At 59.9% G+C, this 17,860-nt stretch overlaps 2 protein-coding genes across 3 annotated transcripts; both read right to left on the minus strand.

Annotated features, from left to right (window-relative positions):
* Window positions 1–362: 362 nt before the first annotated feature.
* On the minus strand, window positions 363–3,668 carry PYCR2 (pyrroline-5-carboxylate reductase 2). The gene is made up of 7 exons (XM_039235774.1): window positions 3,481–3,668; window positions 3,331–3,401; window positions 2,361–2,540; window positions 2,050–2,271; window positions 1,760–1,852; window positions 1,414–1,577; window positions 363–905 (listed from the first exon to the last, which is right to left on the minus strand). The coding sequence occupies exons 1-7, from the start codon at window positions 3,545–3,547 to the stop codon at window positions 740–742; spliced, it is 963 nt and encodes a 320-aa protein (XP_039091705.1). The 5' UTR covers window positions 3,548–3,668; the 3' UTR covers window positions 363–739.
* Window positions 3,669–11,661: 7,993 nt separating this feature from the next.
* LOC120234167 (left-right determination factor 1-like) lies at window positions 11,662–14,457 on the minus strand. 2 transcript variants are annotated; one of them, XM_039235883.1, is made up of 5 exons: window positions 14,087–14,457; window positions 13,038–13,104; window positions 12,867–12,959; window positions 12,318–12,560; window positions 11,662–12,025 (listed from the first exon to the last, which is right to left on the minus strand). In XM_039235883.1, the coding sequence occupies exons 1-5, from the start codon at window positions 14,334–14,336 to the stop codon at window positions 11,662–11,664; spliced, it is 1,017 nt and encodes a 338-aa protein (XP_039091814.1). In that variant the 5' UTR covers window positions 14,337–14,457. The 2 variants fall into 2 exon arrangements, with proteins under 2 accessions (XP_039091814.1, XP_039091813.1); XM_039235882.1 differs by having other exon boundaries at window positions 12,867–13,104.
* Window positions 14,458–17,860: the final 3,403 nt, after the last annotated feature.

Below are 17,860 nucleotides of genomic sequence, written 5' to 3' on the forward strand. Positions count from 1 at the left end.
GCAAGGGGACACTCGGTCCTCCCTCGGAGAGCACTTGACCGGGCCTGGTGGCTGGCAAGTACGAGGCCCACGACAGAGCAGGCATCTTCCCCCTCGTGTCTGGGCTGCTGCCCGACCCCCACCCCCGCCCGGGCCACTGGGCTCTGCTCTGCCATGAGCCCCGGGCCCGTGCTAGAACCATTTCCGGACCTGCGCCTGGGGGCCAGGCTGCCGCAGAGCGTATATAAAGTATAAAAAAGATGGAGAACGGGGGCGCCTGGGTGGCCTAGCTGGTAGGACGTGCACAACTACTGATCTCAGGGTCGAGAGTTCAAGGCCCACATGGAGGGCTAAGCTCATGTTAAAAAAAAAAAAAGACAGGGAAACACAAAATAAAACTTTATTGAAGCAACTAATCAGCAGACCAAAGAACAGTGTTTTCAACAGGACACCTAGAGCAGAGACGTAAACGTAAGTGTGCTTTTCTGGTTCACGGTAACACGGGTTAAGCTGTTCCCATCCTTTCGATCTGTAACTCAGAGAGCTGCAGCCAGTCCTGGCGAGCGGGGCGCTGACGGAGTCACGGCCTCGCTCTCCCCAAGGCAGGAGGCACAGGACGGGCCCTGGCTGCCGGCATCAACCCCCAGCCCATCTTCCCACCGTGCGGCCCGCTCTGCACCTGTCTCAGGAGTGGGCCCAAGGCCCCACCAACTACGGGAGCCTGACACGGCCCTGCACGGGCCCCCGGGGGTCAGCAGCCTCACTCCTTCTTGCCTGCGGGGGCCGGGTCTCTGGTCAGGAGCTTCGTGGGGCCGGAGTGGGCGAGCGTGGGCATGGTGGGGGTCTCCAGCCTCACCCTGTCCAGGAGGGTCTTCTTCAGCGCGGCCGGGGAGACCTTCTCCTGGTCAGCCATGGACTGCAGCTCCCTGAGGACAGAGCCCCCAGAGTCACCGGCGCCCGATCGGCACGAGGCCGCCCCACGCTCACGACCCCCAACGACCTGGCAGCGCTCCATATCAGAACCCCAGATCAAGCATGCCCGCCAGCTTCCCAGACGTGCTCTCTAACTGCATGTGGGCCGCCCCCCCGACCCCCCCCGGGGTGTGCAGGGCCACATGGTGTCTCCGGTCACAGGGAACGCTCTGGAAAAGTCGCCGGGTCTGGAGCCAGCACTTACTGGGCCCTGCCTCTACCACGTGTGGCTGCCTGAGCTCGGGGACACCGTCTCTGGGCCCCACCTCCCTCACCCTGAGGGATTGCAGCTGCCAGGGCCACGGGGGCGTTAACAAAGGAAGGCCTGCAAACCCGCAGCTCAACAAAGTCTGATAAACCGTGGTGTGAACGCAGCATGGACCCCGGTGCTGCTAATGGACCAGGTTCTGTAGGATGGGGCCCAGCCCAGGGGCTGCAAGGGCCGCAGGGACAGTGACCCACCGTGTCCGGATGCAGGAGGCCTCCACGGCATTGATGAGGAGCGAGCGGAAGCCCCCGCTCTCTAGGAAGTGCAGGGCGTGGATGGTGGCCCCCCCGGGGGAGCAGACGTTGTCCTTGAGCTGGCCCGGGTGCTGCTCTGAGTCCAGCAGCATCTTGGCGGCGCCCTGCGGCAGGCAGAGAGGACGAAAGGAGAGACCGCTGGCGGGCCTCAGGATGGGCGTCCCCAGGCCCGCCGCCCTGCCCGGCCCTATCCCGGCTTCCCAACCCTGCCCCGCCCCCAGCTCGGGGGCCCACAGAACCCCCATCCCACACCCCGGTCCAGAACTCGCAGGGCGAAGATACTGACCAGCAAGGCCTGGGCCCCCAGTCGGACAGCGAGGCGCCGCGGCAGGCCCATCTTCACCCCGCCGTCAGCCAGCGCGTCCAGGGCCATGAATGCCTGCGGGGAGCCTTGCTGAGTCCCGGGCCGCAGGCACCCAGGGTGTTCCCGGGGGACCATGTCTCCCAGGGACTGGAACTAGCCGCAGAGGCCGACCTCCGCCACTAGCTGGCTTCGCCCCACCGGGGGGGCCACGCCCCCAGCCCACCTGCAGCCCTGGGTCCCCAGAGGGCCGGGGAAGCACATGAGGGCCTCACATAGGCAGGCCCGCTGCCGCTGAGCCCGGTGACGGCGTCGATCAGGTCCTCCTCCACCTCTGTGCAGAAGCCCACGCTGCTCATGAGCTGCTCCAGGAGCCGCCCATCCTCCACCAGCGCGTGGGTGCCCGTGGCGTACACCGTGGCGCCCTCCCGCACCACCACAGGCGTGTTGGTCATGCAGCGGATCACCTTGGGGGCCGGCTGGAACGCGGTCAGCTTCTGGGACGAGGAAGTGGTCCCCGTGAGCCACCAGGCGCGGCTTCCCCCAGCACCCCGCCCCCCAGCGGCAGCGGGGCCCAGAGGGGCACCTTCTCCACCGAGCTGATGGTGACACCGGCAGCACAGGAGACCACGATGTGCCTGGCCTGCACGTCGGCGCCAATCTCGTCCAGGATGAAGGGGATGATGTGTGGCTTCACGGCCAGGAACAGGACGTCACTGTGCCTCACCGTCTCCTTGTTGCTCCGGGTCAGGTTCACGCCCATCTTCTGCAGGAGGACACCGAACAGCTCACAGCGCAAGGCGGGTCGGTCCCCTGAGCCCAGGCTCTCCCGAGAAGCCGGTGAGCCCCTGCGGAGCCACCTGCGCCTGCTGCAGCCTGGAATTCCAGTCCTGTCCCTTGGGGGGAATCTGCCCGTCCCCCCGGGGGGTGGGCACGAAGTCTCCCAGTCCCGGTACCAGGCCAGTGAGCTAGGTGCCAGATACAGACGGCTTCTCCAAGGCAGCCCAGAAACGGCTGTCTCCCGCCCCACCGCTGGCGCCCAGGCTCCTCTCTGCTAGGGGTTTCCATGGAAAGAGTCAAAGGCACAGGGGAAGGTGAAACGGAAGCGCCCAATGGGAGGCAGCGGAGTCGGGTCAGGCCCCGCACCACCACCGGACACCTGTTCACAGGGCCGCGCGGTCTCCGCCTGGTCCAGGGGCGACCTGGAGGTCACCCCTCTGCTTTGGACTCAAACTGATAACAGGGGCCCTCCAGTTCTGGGAGCTGCCCAGGTTTGGAGTGAAGAACTAACTCAGGAGGCTTTCCCAGCGATCACTCGGGCCTCAGAATAACTCGGTAAAGGAGCTACTACGGGCTCCATGTTACAAAGGAAACTGAGGCTCAGGGTGGCTGAGCACCTTAGAGTCGCACGGCCAGCAGGTGACGGAGTGTTCGCCGCGCACCTACTGTGTGCCGGGCGCTTGCACACCACGGCCTCCATCAGTGTCGGGCCCAGCGATGGGAAGGGCGACCCCTGGCCCCCCGGCCCCGCTCCCCGGCTCCCCCGCCCCGCCTACCCGGAGGGAGGACACGGTGGGCAGGTCCATTTCCGGGGAGCTGGCTATGATCCGGTGGGCCGACAGGATGCCTGCGGAGGAGGGTGCCCGTCAGCCGGAGCCCGCGCGAGTCCCGGACACGGCTGCGGCCCGCCCGCCTCCCGCGCTCACCTGCGGCCGTGAAGCCCCGCGCCAGCGCACAGGCCAGCTGGCCCGCGCCGATGAAGCCCACGCTCATGGCCGCGGGGACGGGCTCGGCACCGCGCGGGAGCTGCACGAGGCCGGGCCGACAGAGCCCCCAGCGGTCGGCGCGCGCCCCGGAAGCCGGATCCGCGGAGCTTCCGGCGGCCTCGGGCCCCCTCCCCACTGCCTCCGGGCAGACGGCGCCGCGCGGCTCGGGAGGGCGGCCAATCAGTTCCCCCGGAGCTCGCTGCGGGGGGCGGGGAGAAGAGAGAAACCCATCCTCGAGCGGACCAATCCGCGGCCGGGAGCTCGGGCCGTGTGCCCGCCCCTTGAGCCCGGGATTGGGGCGTCAGAACCTCCAGAGCGAAGACCGGAAGTCGTGGTCTCCAACTATCCTGTTCGTCGGGGGCCGACCCCAGACGTTCGGGGGGTCCGGGCGCGGGTCAGGCCGAAGTCTGGCCTGTGTCGTGCCTGGGGCGTGGCATCCGCCGCCGCTGTGGGCGGGGGCCGTCCCCGGGTTGCAGGGATGAATGGGGCGGGAATCGTGCCCGCTCGCTGCGGGTCCCCGGCTGGAACCTGCACGGCGCCCAGGAACTGGTTCCAAAACACGGCCGATGGGCTCCTTTCCGGGGCTTAGGAGGCCGGACTCCTGAAGTAGGAAGGAGGCAGCGGGCCACCTGCCTGTTGGCCGCGGTCTGTGCTTCCTAATTAGCTCTTTCCCGCCTATCTCTTCACTCAGGCTAACCACCTGCGGGCAGGGCGTCCCCATATGGGAACCGAAAATTCCCCCAGGAGCGCAGGGACCGCCTTGAGCCCGGTGTCCGACCCCAAGACGGTGGTGACCTGCCCTTCACTGCCCACCCGCTCGGACCCACAGTCTTTGTGCCACACTTTCCTTATACGAACCTGGACGTACTTCGAGCACTTTGAGACCCTGGTCTGCAGTCTCGGGGTGGTGGCCTCACTGAAATGAATTCCTTTCCTGTTCCCCCACCATCCACATCTCTCTGCCTTTGGTTTTGTGCGCGGCCAGCGGCCGAACCTGGTCTGTCTGGGAGCCCCCCCCCCCCCATGGTCAGGTGCTTTCGTCTCCTGCGCCCCGGGTACAGGTAGGGCCCCGCCAAGTACAGGGAGGTCTATGCCTCCGCCAACCCACCACTCGGTGTATACGCCCCACACACGGGCTGTTTCCATTTCCATCTGCAATAAAGGTGTAAGTAGGGGGCCTCGGGGACCGGGTGACGAAAATACGGAGGAAGGAGGCAGCGTCCCTGGAGGGGGGGGGGGGGGCTAGGAGGGGGGGGGGGGGGGGGGGGGCTAACCCAGCGCTGGTCAGCCAGGGGTTCTGAGGCCCCGGCCGCGCCCCCTCCCTGCAGCACCTCCTGTAGCTGCAAGCTTCCTCTACCTGCTCCCCCTGAGCAAGCCCCCACCCCCCAGTTCTTGCACCTTTAAATTTTTTTTTTTTTTTAAATTTCTAGGAGAGAGAGAGACAGCGTGAGCAGGGGAGGGTCAGAGAGAGAGGGAGTCACAGACTCTGAAACAGGCTCCAGGCTCTGAGCTGGCAGTCAGCACAGAGCCCGACGCGGGGCTCGAACCCACGAACCGAGAGATCATGACCTAAGCGAAAGTCGGACGCTTAACCGACTAAGCCACCCAGGCGCCCCCAGTTCTTGCACCTTTAAAGGTGCAGAATATATGTTCACTATTTTTAAATTTTAAAAACTGTGTATTTGGGGGGGTTAATTTTTAATGTTTATTTGTGAGAGAGAGAAAACACGTGCCTCGTTAGCAAGAGAGGAGTAGGGAGAGGGAGACACAAAATCTGAAATGGGATCCAGGCTCTGAGCCGTCAGCACAGAGCCCAAGACGGGCTGGAACCGGAACCATGAGATCATGACCTGAGCAAAGTTGGATGCTTAACCGACTGAGCCCCCCAGGCGCCCCATAACTTTTTCTGATTAGAAAAGGAATACATGCAGGGGTGCCTTGGGGGCTCAGCCGGCTGAGCCTTCAACTCTTGATTTCTGCTCTGGTCATGATCTCACCACCACCTCCTCCCTGAGCCTGAAACGTTAAGATTTTCTCTCTCCCTCTACCCCTCCCCTGCTCCCACTTTGTCTCTCTCTCTCTTTCTCTCTCTCAGAAAGAAAGGAATACATACATATTGAGGAAAATATGGAAAAACAGTCAAAGTAAAAAAGGTCAAAACCACCCCTAATCACACTTCCCAGGAACAGTTTTTTGGAAACATCTTTGTTGTATTTCCTTACGCTTTCTTTTACAGGCATATATACTTTTCCATCTTTGGAAATAAATGATACAACAGTTTTGAAATTTCTATACTAGATATATAGTAAGCATTTCCCAATACTGAAAAGGTATGTAAAACAAGATCTTAGTAACTACTTAGCATTTCATTCTGTGGCTGCACCACACGGATTTCGCCGTTCTCCCAAAGGTCGGAATGAGGTCTGTTCATTCAGTCCCCAGGTGCCTACTGACCCAGGTTCTGGGGACAGCCATTGGCAAAGCCGACCAAAGTCCCTGTCCTCACAAACTTACATCAGTTTTTAAAATCATTCATACTAGTGTGAGGAAATCTTCGCCTAACTCTTTGGTTATTTCCTTAGTTACACATGGAAGTGGGTTTTTTTTTTTTTTTTAATGTTTATTTATTTTTGAGAGAGAGAGACAGAGTGCGACCAGGGGAGGGGCAGAGAAAGAGGGAGACACAGAATCCGAAGCAAGTTCCAGGCTCCGAGCTGTTAGCACAGAACCCGATATGGGGCAGCTCGAACTCATGAACTGAGAGATCATGACCTGCCTGAGCCAAAGTCAAACGCTTAACCAGCTGAGCCCCCAGGTGCCCTAATGCGGTAGTGGCTTTAAAGGCTCCCATGACACCATGTCATGAAACCAGAGACCCAGCACATCGAACTAGCTGGAGAAAGGGGGGCTTCTGGTACCACCATGGGAAGGGCAGGGATGGGGGGCTGTGTTCTCTGGAAGGGCACCTACATCATGAGGCCCCTGGGGTCCCCGAACTGGGGCCCAATGCTGCGGGACCCCTCCTCTCTTCTCTTTGTCACTGTCTGTACTCATTTCTGCTTGGCTTCCTTTCTTGTTGCAGAATCTTGATCAGGCAACGGGGAAGATGGGAGCCTCTGATTGCCGCCCGCTCCTCTGGGGGGTGACAGGCTCCCTGTAGTCAGTTTGGAAGGCTGCAGGGCCGCTTTGCTCCCCCCAGCTCTCTGGCTCTGGCCTGCAACACGGAAGGTTGAGCCGAGTGTGTGTGTGTGTGTGTGTGTGTGCGCGCACGCGCGCGTGTGTGGCTCCTATCAGACTCCTTACACACATGCATCATCCCGGCCTACTTGCCGTGGTATCCCTGCTGTGGCGTCCAGGAGTCGAGGTGAAATGCGGGGAGGTCTACGAGGCCTAGGAAAGGAGGCCATGTCGGTGGCCCCTACGCCGGCTTGACCTCCAGCCAGGCCAGGCCACATCCGAGGGGGCAGCCGAGACACTGGGTCCTCCCGCGCCATCGTGGACGTGTGAGCACTGGCCAGACGCTGGTTACGGTTACGGTGCTTTGAGAGCTCTCATTGTTTTCATCTCCAAAGTTTAAAGCTCACTTTAAATGATTTCATTGTAGGGAATCCCAGTTCATTCTCAAAAGGCCCTGCCGTAGTTGCCATGGTGATGCCCACAAAATTCCTTTGGGCCGAGTGTTGGATGGCCAGGATGAGTTGAGGAGAGAAAGGGCCTGTCCTCCCGCCTCTGGCCGCTTAGGACGCCCCCTCGAGGATGAGGACAGCCCCAGCCTGGTGCTGCCATCCTGCCGTGACGTCCCTGTCCCTGGCTCGCGCCTGTGTCCTCGGGCGCCCTCTCCATCCATTTTACTCCATTGCAACAGGCAGAGAGAAGCCCAGAAAGGAAATGGGGAAGCTCACCACGCTTCCGGGCCTCCCACCTTCCCCCCTCTCCTCTTACCTCCTCCTCCTCCTCCTCTGGTCAGAGGGTTCAGGGGCCGTAGCCCCTCCCGCTCCGCCCTCCCCCAGTCCTGCCCCTCCCCCTCCTGCCTTCCCAGACGCCGTGGACAATGCTTCCTTTCTGCCCCCACTTGTCCAGGTGCTTATCCCCGGGGGCCTCCTTCCTGGTCCCATTAGCAGTCTCACCCCTCCTAGCAATGGACATGACCCCGGGGGGAATCTGAACGGCTCCCAGCTAACCCTCTGGCAAGAACCTTCGCCCCTAATCCTTCCTGACTTAGGAGGCTCTCCAGAGAAACACCCTTGACAAGCATTTTTGCTTTAGTTGTTATTTTTTGGTTATTACACCAGCAATCCGTGTGGATGGTGGAAAACACTTCAATTGCATCAAATGGAAACACGATCAGTGCTTTTAATCCCACCACCTAAAGAGATCCAACGTGGGGCATCTGGGTGGCTCAGTTGGTTAAGCGTCCGACTTCAGCTCAGCTCATGATCTCACACTTCGTGGGTTCGAGCCCCGCGTCGGGCTCTGTGCTGACAGCTCAGAGCCTGGAGCCTGTTTCAAATTCTGTGTCTCACTCTCTCTCTGACCCTCCCCTGCTCACCCTGCCTCTCTCTCAGAAATAAATAAAACATTTAAAATAAATAAAGAGATCCAACGTGACTCTTTGGCATATCTTGATGCCTCTTTTTCCTACAAGTCAGGCACATATTAAATCTGCATTTTATTTATTTATTTTTTTAGTGTGTATTTATTTTGAGAGAATCCAAGGCAGGCTCCGCGCTGTCGATGCAGACCCTATGCAGGGCTGGATCCCACAAACTGTGAGATCATGACCTGGGCCGAAATCAAGTCAGATGACACCTAGGTGCCCTGCTTCAAATCTTTCTGACCCCTTCTTCTGTCTCTGTTGGCCACACCCTCTTGGTGGCTCCGGGCCGCGATCCAACTGCGGCCCCCAAACACGGAGGACAGGGAGGGACGGAGGAGAGAGGCTACTCCAGATGGCCAGGAAGCAGGGGCAGTGACCACAGGGAACTGACCCACGAGGCCGGGCTTGGGGGCTGCCAGATGGCGGACCCCCCGCACCTGTCCCCACGTGCCCACAGTTCATGGAGCAGCCGCAGCGGGGTTCGGTCACACACCCCCTCCAGCTGGTCCCAGCGCCGCGTCTCTATCTGAAGGCCGTCCCTGGGGCAGCTTCTGGGAGCCAGTGAATCCCCCCGGGGCCACATCCCAAGGACAGGAGAGGAGGCGAGGAGCCTCCATAGGCCGGGTCCCGCTCACAGGTCAACTGGCGGTCATGTCCTCAGTGACCTTCCCAAATAGCCTCATCCCTGTGCCTCCAGCCAGAGAAAGTTCTCTGCTTTGAAGGAATCCTATGATTCGATTGGATGCGCTCTGGTAATCCCAGATCATCTCCTTATTTTGAGGGCTGTTGCTTTAATCACATCTGCAAAACCCCATTTGACACATAACCTAACAGGCTCCAAGGATTGGGAGGTTCGGAGGTACTTGGGGAGAACGTTCTGTCCCCCACACTGTCTCCCTGCGCTGAGGGACACATCCTTACATTTTGAAATGAGGCCAATCTCCTGGATTTTTTTTTTTTCCTCACAGGGGACGATGTGAACAGGCTCCTTCTTGCCACTGATCGAATGTGACTCGCTGGGAGGCCACAGATCACCGATCATTTAGAGCCACGGAGAGGTCACCGGGGAGCTGGTGGGATTCTATAGAAGGCTTTGATACCCTTCTTGGAGAGAACACGGCTACAGACCCCAGTGCTCACGACATCCCACGTGGAAGGGTGTCTCAGGGAGGTGATCTGGCCGTGCCCGAGCCAGAACCCAGCCCACCCTCCCCCCTCCAGCGATACACTCACCGCGTCCTCAGTTCCTGGCTGTCCACACACTAGTTCCATTTCCGCCTCCACCGTTCAGTTGTTCTTTGTGAGCTTTGCGGGTAAAACTGAGTCCAAGACCTGCAACAGCCCCGCAGAAGGAAACGCAGCTGACTGGGAAAGGGGAACGTAGGGGGATTGCCCGATGTGACAGCTTCCAAATGACACAGTGACGAAAGCCCCTGTGGTCAGCACAGCAGGCTCCCTGGGGCTTCCAGTGGGGAAGGAGTGTTCTAACGCGTTCTGTGGGGTAGAGACGCAACAGATTTGCATCCCCTCAGGCTTGATGTCTTCATCTGAAAAATGGGCATAATGATACATACCTCCAGCAACTCAGTGCAAGAACTAAGTGCTATCATGTATGCAAGGTGGCCCCAAACAGTGGCCTGGTATGGTGAACGCTCACTACATGTTAGCTTGCCTGCCACACCGTTGTCACCCTGCGCCCTGTCCCCATGACCAGTGCAAGGGTTAAAGCGCTTTCTTTTTTTTTCTTTATGTTTATATATTTTAGAGAGAGAGAGAGCGCACAAGCGTGCATGCGGAGATGGGCAAAGAGTGATGGGAACAGAGGACCCCAAGCAGGCTCTGCATTGACAGCAGCGAGCTCAGTGCGAGGCTCAAACCCATGAACTATGAGATCATGACCTGAGCTGAACTCGGACGCTTAGCCGACGGAATCCCCCAGATGGGCAGTAAAGAGGTGGCATATGCGAGGGACTATTCACTAGTTTTGGAACAAGAGTCCAGGGAGGGTACAGAAATGAAACGTAGTCTAAACTTAGTGATTTGCGGGGGCGCCTGGGTGGCTTAGTCGGTTAAGCGTCCGACTTTCGCTTAGGTCATGATCTCAAAGTACGTGGGTTCGAGCCCCGCATCGGGCTCTGTGCTGACTGCCAGCTCAGAGCCTGGAGCCTGTTTCAGTCTGTGACCCCCTCTCTCTCTGACCCTCCCCTGCTCACGCTGTCTCTCTCTCTCTCTCTAGAAATAAATAAAAAATAAAAATAAATAAATAAACTTAGTGATTTGCGGTATTCAGCCCCCCATAGACGGGAGGCTGTGGTCACCCTGTCTTCACATCATCACGTGATCTCGTGGCCCACAATCTCTCCCTCCTCTCTCCTGTAAAGAGTGCCAGGGACTGTGGCGCCTGCGTGGCTCAGTTGGTTAAGCGTCCGACTTCAGCTCAGCTCATGATCTCATAGTGTGTGGGTTTGAGCCCCGCATCGGGCTCTGTGCTGACAGCTCAGAGCCTGGAGCCTGTTTTGGATTCTGTGTCTCCCTCTCTTTCTGACCCTCCCCTGCTCATGCTGTCTCTCTCTCTCTCTCTCAGAAATAAATAAAAAAACATTAAAAAAAAAAAGTGCCAGGAACGAACTGCAGAGGTCCAAATAAAGTGAAACAGCACTTTATTTTCTTTCAGCCGATGATTTATACTCAATTGTTTTTGCTAAATTTTTTTTTTAAGTCAACACATGCAGGTTCTGGTGGTAAATTCTCTAAAACAGTGGGGAAGAGACGCTAGCTATGCACGGGCGATGCTCGGTCCGAAGAGGAGCGGGTGACATCAGGGCTCTCAGGTCCCCACGGTAATGACCTACAGCTGGATCCCACTTCCTCCTTTCTAAGAGGAACCCGGTGGCCTGGAGGCTTCCGCATCTGCCTGAGGTCACAGTTGTGGCCCTGCTGGCTCCAGTAAGTGTCCCGAGTCCCTGCCCACTGCCCCCAGCTGGAAGCCCACTGTCCTCCCTGCCAGCAACCTCCTAGGGAGCAGGGACCCAAGGATGTTTAGTAAGGTCAGCAATCAGTCAACGCATTAGGGAACAGTTATTGTTGTTTGTTTTTTTTAAGACCTCCTCCCTCCATAGGGGAAAGGGAGTTTTTTGTTGTGTTTTAATCCCTCATGTCATAGAGTAAATCAGTCTGTTTCTCCCGTTCTCATCATGGGAATCTTGTCCCCAGGCTTCGTCTCAAATTTGCCAGAGAAGAGAAGGTCCAGCTGACCATCTGTGCTCGGCTACTTCCTCTACCGAGCAGTCTGCCTGAGGTCACAGTTGTGGCCCCAGCTTGGTGATCCAGCTGCATGAGTTACTCCTGTAAGTGCTTGGGGTGAGGGACAGACAGAGGACGGGGAAGGCCGGGCAGGCAGGCAGGACAGTTAAGGCGGGGGCACCTGGTGGGGGCAGGGCTAACACACGAAGGAGAAAGATCTACACCAAGGCCTGGGATGGTGCACCTGTCCCATTAGAGGCCTCGGTGGCCGCCCCCCACCCCTAAGGCCCCAGCTTCCTGGGCACGGGCGCCCCGTCCCACGAGCAGGCGCACTTCTCCACCCTCATGTTGGGCAGGCTGACCACCTGGGGCCTGGACCTCCCCCCCTCCTGGACACTGACTATCACGGGCAGCGAGGTCGTCTCTGAGGCGATGCACCGTCGTGGCCCCAGGAACGGCCCTGTGAAGGTCGAGGGCCCGGGGGGCTGCCGGCACGCGCCCACACACTCGTAGGCCAGGAAGCCGGGGGGCTCCAGGACCCAGTGCTGAGCCCACGTCATCCCCCGCAGGTCAATGTACATCTCCTGGCGGCAGCAGCGGGCGCCCTCCGCCACAGGCGCCCCAGGGTCACAGTCGCCTCGTGCTCTGTGGGGGCAGGAGGGGCACAGGTCAGCCGAGGTCATGGGGGGGCGCAGCGGGGGCATCTGGGAGGGGGGTGTGCCCGCCAGCTCTCCTCACGTTCAGCAGGCTGCTGTCTGCGCTCAGGATGGAGAACGACCCAGAACCCCACGCCACAGAGCAGGTGCCATCAGTCCCAAGAGCCGGGCAGAGAACCAGCGTTCGCTCGTTCCCACGGCGCCCCGGTCACACCCAGCTCAGCCGAGGGGCTGACCCCCCTCCGCCCATGAGTGGGGCTCCCCGAGGGCCCGGCGCCTACCCGTAGGCCCCGAGGTCCAGGCTGTGCAGCTCCAGCTGGGGCTCGGCCTGCCCCGTGCCCTCCCGGCCCTGGGAGGCGAAGCGCACCAGCTTGTGGGCGCCGGGGGCCCGCGGGCCCAGGTGCTCCCTCTGCACGGACACCTGCAGCAGCAGCGGCTGCCCGGGCCGGCTCAGCTGCCGCCAGAAGTTCACGGCCTCCGTCACGTCGAAGGCCTTCCAGCCACTCTCGTGGAGGGACACCAGCCTGCGACACCCATGGGCACAGGGGCCTGAGCTGGGGCTGGGGACACCCCTGGGGGAGCCTCCCCCCTCCCCTGAGTTGGGCCTGCATGGCCCCCTCCCTTCAGCCTCTCCCCCAACCCCTCCCCCATGCTGGGCCCACCTGCCCCTCCCCCACTCCCTTAACCCTCTCCCTTCTGCCCCCTCCCCCCATCTAAACCTCCCCCTCCCCCTCCAGCCCCCTTACCTCCCTCTCCCCCCCACCTGTCCCCTCCTCTCCCCTTCCCTCCACTTCCCTCCCCATGGGCAGCCCCCACCCCCGCCTCCCCACCTGGAATCCACCAGGTAGGTGCTGTTGGAGCTGTCCTCCCGGATGCGCAGCCACTGGATGGTGACACGGGCTTGGGCGCTGTGCGGGGACAGCCTGCGGAGTGCGGCCTTGGGGACCGGCTGCTGGAAGAGCCGCAGCACCGCCTGCACCAGCTCGCTGTCGGGTGGCAGCCGCCCCTCCATACTGAACACCAGCACGTGCGTGGAGGCCTCCGAAGCCAGCAACCTGCCTGCCACCTCTGGGGACAGGAGCAGGCTCAGGAGGCCTGTCCCACACCAGGGCAGCCAGGAGGGCCCAGGGCCCAAAGCCAGTGACAGAGTCCCCCACCAACCCGCAGGAGGGGGGTGGGGCAGGGTGAGGAGGGGGGCCCCACGTGCACAGCCTTCTTTTTTGTTTATTTATTTTCATAGGGTGAGAGACAGAGGGCAAGAGGGGGAGGGGCAGAGAGAGGGAGAGGGAATCCCAAGCAGGCTCTGTGCTGACAGTGCAGAGCCCGACATGGGGCTCGATCCCACAAACCTCGAGATCATGACCTGAGCCCAAACCAAGAGTGGGACGCTTAACCGACTGAGCCCCCAGGCACCCCGACACGCAGCCTTCCTTAGGCGAAGGGACCCAGCTAAAGTGGGAGGGCGGCGGGGAGAGGAGGGCAGAGAACCCGCCTCGGAAATCTGTGGTCACCAGCAGGGAGTGGCCTTTCCAAGAGGGAGGACAAGAGCCCTGACTCCTGTCCTCTGCCCGCCTGCTGTGGGGCCCTCGCCCAGTGGAATGTCCCCAGCCGGAGGAAGAGGGGCCCGGGGCGTGTCACCAGCTCCTGCTCCCCAGAGACACCAGGTCACGTGTCCCCAACACCTGTGGCTCCATTTTCACAACATGACCACCTGACCATCAGCCACATGGCTGCTGCCGGCCAGCTCTGCAGAGGGCTCAGGGCAGCCTCCTCATCCCCAGGCCTCCAGGCACCTGACTGGCCAAGATTGTCCTCTCTGTCACCAGCACCAAGTCCCCTTCTCCGTTCTCCCCTCCTCCCACTGGGCTTCTGCACCCACAGGGGTGTCATTCTTGCCTCGGCTCTACCCGTGGGGCCCCCGGTGCAGACGGAGACCAGGGCCCTGGACCCTACAGTGCCTACAGCCCTTTGGGGCCCGGGCCTCCGACAGCCGCCCCGGGACGGGCCCCCAGCCTCGGCCTCCCCAGCCTCGGCCTCTCCTCGGCCTCACCTCGGACTCTCTGGCTGAACCGCTTCCCCCGGGAGCGGGCGCCGTGGCTCCGCCGCAGCAGGGCCACGTACTGGGCCCTCACGTGGGCCGGGGTGGCCGGCTCCTCCGCGTCGCGCTGGGCCGGGCCGGGCGCCTCGCTGAGGCCCAGCTGCCGCAGCAGGCTTTCCAGCACCTGCTCCCCGGTCAGGGCGGCCCCGGGGCCCGGCAGGGGCAGCGCCCAGAGCACCCAGCACAGCCACAGGGGCCCCATGGTGCTGCCGGGGGCGGGGGTGGGGGTGGGGGGCAGAGCAGACGTGTCCCCCAGGGAGGCTCGGCGAGGGTCCCAGCCTGTTGTGCGGAGAGCCAGGCCGGGCCAGTTTTATAGGCAGCCCTGGGCCAGGCCAGGCGGAGGGAGGGAGGGAGGTCACACCCCTCGGACCTCCTGGGAGCTCAGTGGCCAGACAGGTCCTGGTGCTTCGAGGAGGGGGCTGTCTGGAAAGGGCACAAAGGCCCGTCTGGATGCCACAGCAGTCTGGGGCCTCTGGCTGTGCTGTCCGGGCAGCTCAGGGATAACTAGTGCCTGTCGAATTTCCCTGGCCCAGCCCCCATCCTAGTACTGAAAAAGGGGGCCTATTATGGAAAAAAGAGAGTCCCATGAGCCCACTGTTTAAATCTGTCCCCTGGGTCTTCGTTTGTTCATCAGGAAGGAAGGAAAGAGGGAGAGGACTCCGGGCTCCTGCACTCAGCTTTCCCAGAAGCCCCCAAATTCATCTTGCTCCCATCTCTGTCCCTACAAGTCCCCCCTTCCCCCACTGCTCCTCTCCACAAGCCCTGGGAAGACTGTGTCCCCTCCGTGACGGAGGAAGCCACCACGGTCAGGACCGGCTCTCTGGGGGTCCCAGGAAGAGCAGTTTTGCACATGTTTGTTGTCACGAGACAGGCTCAAAGCTCTTCGGGCAGGAGCCCCATTCTGGGGGCCCTCCACGCCCTGAGCGTAGCCCCCGGCTCACACGGGCGCTCAGGTGGACACAGGTCAAGGGACAGGGACCTGAAGCAGAGACCACAGCTGCCCAGAGTCACGTCCTGTCCAAAGCCTCAGGTATGCCACCAAACACACAGTTTAGACTGGGCAGGGAACAGCCAGCAAGTTCCTTAACGTCTCAGTGCCTCAGTTTCCTCTTCTGAAGGACAGGCAGTCACAATCAGGTCTACTTCACAGGGCTGGCCCGAGATCAAACGGATTAGCAGTGGAAGAGGTTCAGCCCCGTGCCTGGCACGTAGTGAGCGAATGGGAACATTTGCCTTCCTTATCATCTGCCGACCAGGGCACCTTCAGGGTGAGGCTTTCCTGAAAATGCCGGTAACAAGAACAATCAGTTTTTGAGTGCCCGCCATGGGCCAGGAGCCCTTCTAAGCTCTGAACATGATTCACAGCAGCCCGAGGAGGTAGGTATACCTTCTGGATTTAAAGCCAGAACTCTGGCCAGGGAAGGAAGGTGCCCCCGCTCACTCAGTGATTGGAGGCTAGGAGGCCAATGCCCAAATCTGTCCCCAGAGGCGTGATACAGTGGATTTGAGGAGGTGCAGGAAACGTGGCAGCCTCCTACCCTGGTGTTCTGACACAGATGTGCCTGAGCACCAAGGGGCCCAGCGGCCAGGAAGTACCTGTCTCCTCCGTGATTAACTACGTCACTGACAGGTGTCCCATGCCACCCCCCGCCTCTGTGCTCCCGCACATCCCAGGCAGAAGGAGAAACTTCTGGTGTTCAAGGGTGGAACAGTCTCTGGATCAGAACCCAGGGACATCGTATACAAATTGCCACCATGTGTATATGCAAATATAACATGCAATCACATATAATAACAGTGGAGGGGGCTTAGAATTAGAGGAATAACACTGATCATAAACATAACGGTAACAGTGCCTGTGGGTTACACACTGTTCTAAGTGCTTTACACACATGAGCTCTTCTTGTTTTAATGCTTTTATTTATTTCTGAAAGAGAGGGAGAGACACAGCGTGAGCAGGGGAGGGTCAGAGAGAGAGGGAGTCACAGACTGAAACAGGCTCCAGGCTCTGAGCTGTCAGTCAGCACAGAGCCCGACGCGGGGCTCGAACCCACGCACCGCGAGATCATGACCTAAGCAAAAGTAAGACGCTTAACCGACTAAGCCACCCAGGTGCCCCTCTTTGTTTTAATTCAAGTGTAATTGACATAAAACATTATGTTAGTTTCAGGTACACAAAGGAATGATTTGATATTTGTTTACACGGCCAGCTGCTCCCCACAGTAAGGAGCTTTAAGATTGTTCCAGCTTTCTCTTACCAGCTTGCAAACACACAACACAGTATTGCTAAGTATCCTCAGCATGCTGTGTGCCCCACATCGCCACCACCTACTTAATAAGAAGTCCACCTTTTGGCCCCTTCCCATTACAGCGCCCACTTCCCCGTACCTAGTACTTTACCCTCACCACTTACCATCATTGTCCCCATTTTTAAAAATTTTTTTATTGAAAGTATTTTTTAATGCTTATTATTCATTTTTGAGAGAGAAACAGAGCGTGAGCAGGGGAGGGGCAGAGAGGGAGGGGGAGACACAGAATCCAAAGCAGGTTCCACGCTCCGAGCTGTCAGCACAGAACCTGATGCGGGGCTGGAACTCACAAACCGTGATGGTGACCTGAGCCAAAGTCAGACCCTTAAGTGACTCAGCCACCCAGGCACCCCTATTGTCCCCATTTTATACAGAAACTGAGCCATGACACTGCTCCTTGACTCGCCAAAGGTCACCCAGCTGAGGGTCCTGGATCCTGGAATGTTTGAAGGGGAGGAAACCGGGATGCTGGGGCTTGTGTCCCTGGTGTGAGGGAGGGGAAGCACAGAAACCCGGGGCAGTCGGACTGGGGAGGAGAATCATGGCTTCAGCTCCTTCCCCGTCGCCCCTTCCCCTCCCCACCCACCTCGCATCCGCAGAATTAGTGCAATTCACAGGGAGGGGCCCATGTCAGAGCTCCCGTCTCCCATCATCAGAACCCCCCTGCACGGTGAGGCGCCACCCCCCTCGGGGGGGCCAAGTGCATTCTCACTTTTCTTTGCGAGTGATTAGCAGGGGCTTACTTGATCCAGACATTTGGGCCTTAAGTTGGGCCAAAAGGTGCAGAAGTGTCACATTCCCAGGCGACCCAGGACCAGTGGCCCTTAGTCCCAGGAAGCTGTCCTGAGCTGGTGTCCCATAAATATGCAACGGCCCACCACCCTTGCCGCGTGGTGAGCGGAAGCCCTGAGGCTTATCACTGGCTGGGATTGTCCGAGGAAATAACACCCAGGCTGCTTCCTGCTTGTCAGGGAACCCCCCCTCCCCGCCCGCCACGAGGCCCCCAGCATCTCAGGCTGGAGGCTCGCTGTGTGGACCCCTGTACTGGTTCCAGCCGGGACCAGGTGTCACAGGCTTGGGGGAGGGGCAGGTCTCTGGTGCACAGGGACAGGAGGTTCCCCACCCCCACATCTGGGAGGCCCCTTTTTGCACCAGGGGTAACTGACCAGTTACACTGAAACCCCATGTTCCCAAAAAGAAAGTAAAAAGACCTTCCGACTTTCCTCTGCTGGATTCTCTGCCTCCCCCAGGCTTGTCTCTGGCCTCCCAGCTCGGAGAAGGCTCTAGAACTGGGTCTTCAGTGTGGACTGGAGTCCACACCCGGCATCTCTGACTGAGGGACGGGCTTCTGGGGCCTGGTGGCTTTGGGGCCTGGTTGGTGGGGACCTCCCTCGGGGGAGCCTGGGACCACGTGGCT

Source organism: Hyaena hyaena, unplaced genomic scaffold, assembly GCF_003009895.1.
Source record: "Hyaena hyaena isolate Hyena2069 unplaced genomic scaffold, ASM300989v1 scaffold_103, whole genome shotgun sequence".
Taxonomy (NCBI): Eukaryota; Metazoa; Chordata; class Mammalia; order Carnivora; family Hyaenidae; genus Hyaena; species Hyaena hyaena.

Bases quoted from the DNA above. Each gene is read 5' to 3' on its own strand.
- PYCR2 (XM_039235774.1), bottom strand. From the start codon at position 3,547: ATGAGCGTGGGCTTCATCGGCGCGGGCCAGCTGGCCTGTGCGCTGGCG. The intron at 2,541-3,330 runs GTAGGCGGGGCG...GTCCTCCTGCAG, and splicing joins CCACCGTGTCCTCCCTCCGG to AAGATGGGCGTGAACCTGAC. The intron at 1,578-1,759 runs GTCAGTATCTTC...TGCCTGCCGCAG, and splicing joins TGGGGGCCCAGGCCTTGCTG to GGCGCCGCCAAGATGCTGCT.
- LOC120234167 (XM_039235882.1), bottom strand. From the start codon at position 14,336: ATGGGGCCCCTGTGGCTGTGCTGGGTGCTCTGGGCGCTGCCCCTGCCG. The intron at 12,561-12,866 runs GTGGGGAGGCGG...TGGGTGTCGCAG, and splicing joins ACCTACCTGGTGGATTCCAG to GCTGGTGTCCCTCCACGAGA. The intron at 12,026-12,317 runs GTAGGCGCCGGG...CTGCCCCCACAG, and splicing joins CTGGACCTCGGGGCCTACGG to AGCACGAGGCGACTGTGACC.